Here is a 4,907-nt window from a genome sequence, read left to right as displayed (position 1 = left end):
AAAAAAAAAAAAAAAAAAAAAAAAAATATTGTAGCGAAAGCTAATGTTTCCTTTGATGACCACTGCCACCCATCCCAATCCATTGTCTTGTTCCCCAGAGGTGACTGTTTTCTCAAGTACACTTCAGCGCTTTTCTCTCTCTGTGTGTATATATATATATATATATGTTTCTATTTCTTGTATTTGCTGTCTGTCCTTTTGCTGGAATGTTATTCCCCTAAATACCTGAATGCCTCACTCCTTCACTTAATTCAGGTCCCTTCTCAAAGAAAACTTCCTTAGAAAGGCCTAAGGAAGTTTAATCTTCTAGAAGATTAAACTTATCTATCTAGAAGAGCAGTCTCTGCCCCTGTATCCCCACTCACTGCTTTTTCTTCATAGCACTTACCACCATCTAACATTACATAATGGCTTGCGGTCTTTCTCCTACATTAGCATGTGAGCTCCATAAGGACGAGGACACTTTGGGTTCATTTATTGTATTCCCAATGCCTGGAATAGGACCTGGCACATAGGAGGCACTCAATAAATATTTGTTGAATAAATGAATATATATGTATCTATAAATAATGTATAGTTTTGTTTTGTTTTGAGACAGAGTCTTGCTCTGTCACCTAGGCTGGAGTGCAGTGGCACAATGTCGGCTCACTGCAACCTCCGCCTCCAGGGTTCATGCGATTCTCCTGCCTCAGCCTCCTGAGCAGCTGGGACTACAGGTGCATGCCACCACGCCCAGCTAATTTTTGAATTTTTAGTAGAGACAGGGTTTCACCATATTGGCCAGGCTGGTCTTGAACTCCTGACCTCGTAATCCACCTGTCTTGGCCTCCCAAAATGCTGGCATTACAGGCGTGAGCCACTGCGCCCAGACTGTATTTTGTGTATTTAAAATTTTTATATGTGTAACATCCACATGGTATGTATTTTATTCTTTTCATTTTAATTTTTAATTTTTGTGGGTACATAGTAGGTGTATATATTTACAGGATATATGTTTTGATACAGGCATGTAATGTGAAATAAGCACATCATGGAGAATGGAGTATCCATCCTCTTAAGCATTTATCCTTCAAGTTACAAACAATCCAATTACACTCTATGTTAAATATATAATTAAGTTATTATTGACTATAGTCACCCTGTTGTGCTATCAAATAGTAGGTCTTATTCATTCTATTTTTTTTTGTACCCATTACCGTACATATTTATAACTTGCTTTTCTTTTTTTTTTTTTTCACTGACATTGTTTTGAAATCTATTCATTTAGATCAGTGGTTCCCAACCAGGGAAAATTTTGCCCCTAGGTACATCTGGCAATGTCTGGAGACATTTTTGGTTGTCATTATTGGGGGATGAGAGAGAAGTGCTATTGATATTTACTGGATAGAGGCCAGGGATGCTGTTAAATGTCCTATGAAGCGCAAGCCAGTCCCTCACAACAAATGATCAGATCTAAAATGTCAGTAGCACTGAGGTTGAAAAATCCTAAATCAGATATATGTAAATATAGTTAATCTCTGGTTAACTACTAGATAGGCTATCATATAAATAAACTGCAATTCATTTATCCATTATTGATGGATACTTTGGTTGCTTGTAATTTTTCACTATTACCGTCTCTAATAAATTGGGAGAAAGTCTATGATATTATATGTAGGAGCTAAAAACAATTCTGAACTGAGAGATGGAGAGCAGAATAATGGTTGGCTGGGTTCTGTGGCTCACACTTGTAATCCCAGAACTTTGAGAAGCCAAGGCAGGAGGACCTCTTAAATCTAGGATGTCAAGACTGCAATGAGCTATGACTGTACCACTGTACTCCAGCCTGGGCAACACAGTGAGACTCTGTAAAAATAATAATAATAAAATAAAAAAAGGTAGAATGATGGTTACCAGAGGCTGGGAAGGGTAGCAGAGTGTGGGGGGGAGAAGAGGAAATAGTTAATGGCTACAAAAATTAGTTAAATAGAAGGAATAAGAGCTAGTGTTTGCTGCTCTGCCTATGGAATAGCCATTCTTTATTCCTTTACTTTCTTAATAAACGTACTTGCACTTTACTTTATGGACTCGCCGCAAATTCTTTCTTGCATGAGATCCAAGAACCCTCTCTTGGGGTCTGCATCTGGACCCCTTTTTAGTAACATCTTCCTGGCAAATCCCAAAAAAGATTTTAAAAAAAATTAAAAAGAGCTAGTGTTTGGTAGCACAAGAGGGTGACTACAGTTAATAATAATTTATTATATAGTTCCAAATACCTTTAAAAAATTGAATAACTAAGAATTTTCCCAACACAAAGAAATAAATGCTTGAGGTGATGGATAGCTTAATTACCCTGATTTGATCATTATACACTGTATGCCACATGGACATTATACATGTAATCACGTGTACCCCATAAATATGTACAACTAGGCCGGGCGTGGTGGCTCACGCCTGTAATCCCAGCACTTTGGGAGGCCGAGGCGGGCGGATCACGAGGTCAGGAGATCGAGACCATCCTGGCTAACACAGTGAAACCCCATCTCTACTAAAAAAAAAAAATGCAAAAAATTAGCCAGCTGCGGCGGCGGGCGCCTGTAGTCCCAGCTACTTGGGAGGCTGAGGCAGGAGAATGGCGTGAACCCGAGAGGTGGAGCTTGCAGTGAGCCAAGATTGCGCCATTGCACTCCAACCTGGGCGACTGAGTGAGACTCCGTCTCAAAAAAAAAAAATATGTACAACTAGTATGTAGCCACAATAATTAAAAATAAAAAATTAATGGCTGGGTGCATTGGCTCACGCCTGCAATCCCAGCACTTTGGGGGGCCAAGGTGGGTGGATCACCTGAGGTCAGGAGTTTGAGACCAGTCTGGCCAACATGGTGAAACCCTGTCTCTACTAAAAATACAAAAATTAGCCAGACATGGTGGTACATGCCTATAGTCCTAGTTACTTGGGAGGCTGAGGCAGGAGAATCACTTCAACCCGGGAGACGGAGGACTGCACTCCAGCCTGGGTGACTAAGTGAGGCTCTGTCTAAAAAAATAAAAATAAAAAATAATAACAATAAATGAAAAAAAGTGAAAATGAAAGGTAAATCTAAAATAAAAGTCTACAATATTAATTCAGCTATTTTTAAAAAACCACAAACATTGGGAATTCAACAACAGGTCTGGAGGGAGATGGAAGTTTGGTTTTAAACTGTTTAAAATTTATCCTGGTGTGCAGAATGGAAGCCTCTCCTGCAACATAAATTAAAATGTTGGAGGACATTTAAGCTACTTGTAATTTTTTCCCCAACAGTAAAAAACAGTTGAGTAAATTATGGCGGCACATCCGTTTGCTGGAATATTGTGCAGCTTTTTTTTTTTTTGAGACGGAGTCTTGCTCTGTCACCAGGTGCAGTTTCAGCTCACAGCAACCTCTGCCTCCTGGGTTCAAGCAATTCTCCTGCCTCAGCCTCCCAAGTAGCTGGGACTACTGTCGCGTACCATCGTGCCCGGCTAATTTTTGTATTTTTAGTAGATACAAGGTTTCACCATGTTGACCAGGATGGTCTCGATCTCTTGACCTCGTGATCCGCCTGCCTTGGCCTCCCAAAGTGCTGGGACTACAGGCGTGAGCCACCATGCCTGGCCATATTGTGCAGCTTTTAAAAATTATGTTTATAAAGACTTTGTTTAATGCCATGGAAAATGTGATATCATAATGAGTAAAATTACACAGAGGAGGACGCAAAATTTCTTTCGTTGTTTTTTTTTTTCTTTTCTGAGGCAGAGTCTCACTCTGTCATCCAGGCTGGAGTGCAGTGGTGTGATCACTTGAGCCCAGGAGGTGGAGGCTGCCAGCCTGTGTGGCAGAGTGAGACTCGGTTTCAAAACAATAAACAAATAAGAATAACAAATAAATAATAAATAAAAAATAAAAAGAACTACCTAAATACCAATCTTTGTAGTAGGAGTCTTAACAATAACTCACCTTTCTGGCCGGTTTACTGAGAGCTGGAAGTAATTCTCTGCCATTTCTAGCCTTTCCCGGTACTGAGCAGAACCTTCTATCAGTCCCTTAAAAAAAAATGGTCTTCAGAACATTACTCACAAGTCGTCATGAAAAAAATGTGTTCACCAGCAACTTTCAGGCAGGCAGCAAATAGTCTACTACTCAGGAATCACATGTCCCAAGTCCTAGGCCCTGATTTGTCATTAATGGGCCTGTTTGAGCTCCAATTTCTTCAAATGAGGGGACTCGGCTAGATGTAGTAATTCCTAATCTTTTTCACCATTAAGGGCCTATTTCCAGTTTGGAGAGTTTTCTACCATTTTCTTTTAAGATATAATTGGCTGGGTGTGATGGTTCACACCTATAATCCCAACACTTTGGGAGGATGAGGTGGGCAGATTGCTTGAGCTCAGGAGTTCAAGACTAGCCTGGGCGACATGGTAAGACCCTGCCTCTACGAAAAAAAAAAAAAGTTAAAGATACAACTGATTAACTAGTAATTCACAAAACAAAGTACAGAAAGTTTGTCAAGTAGAATAAAAAATGGCAAAATCCCACCATTACTATCATTTGTGTTTTCTAAATGCGTATTTATAATGATAGTCATACTTAGTATTTTACATTTTTTAAGAATATACGGCCGGGCGCGGTGGCTCAAGCCTGTAATCCCAGCACTTTGGGAGGCCGAGACGGGCGGATCACAAGGTCAGGAGATCGAGACCATCCTGGCTAATACGGTGAAACCCCGTCTCTACTAAAGAATACAAAAAACTAGCCGGGCGACGAGGCGGGCGCCTGTAGTCCCAGCTACTTGGGAGGCGGAGGCAGGAGAATGGCCTGAACCTGGGAGGCGGAGCTTGCAGTGAGCTGAGATCCGGCCACCGCACTCCAGCCTGGGCGACAGAGCCAGACTCCGTCTCACAAAAAAA

At 40.8% G+C, this 4,907-nt stretch overlaps 1 protein-coding gene across 1 annotated transcript in view; it reads right to left on the bottom strand.

Moving 5' to 3' along the window:
- ECD (ecdysoneless cell cycle regulator) overlaps window positions 1–4,907 on the bottom strand; it is a 34,582-nt gene that overhangs the window by 8,439 nt on the left and 21,236 nt on the right. The window contains exon 9 of the mRNA XM_017854524.1: window positions 3,958–4,043. Within this exon, the coding sequence (XP_017710013.1) occupies window positions 3,958–4,043 (86 nt within the window). The remainder of the gene's footprint in view (window positions 1–3,957; window positions 4,044–4,907) is intronic.

This window comes from Rhinopithecus bieti, unplaced genomic scaffold, assembly GCF_001698545.2.
Source record: "Rhinopithecus bieti isolate Rb0 unplaced genomic scaffold, ASM169854v2 scaffold_36008, whole genome shotgun sequence".
NCBI classification, from domain to species: Eukaryota; Metazoa; Chordata; class Mammalia; order Primates; family Cercopithecidae; genus Rhinopithecus; species Rhinopithecus bieti.
Note: the sequence above shows the minus strand (reverse complement) of the source record. Positions and strands in the feature narration are given on the sequence as shown.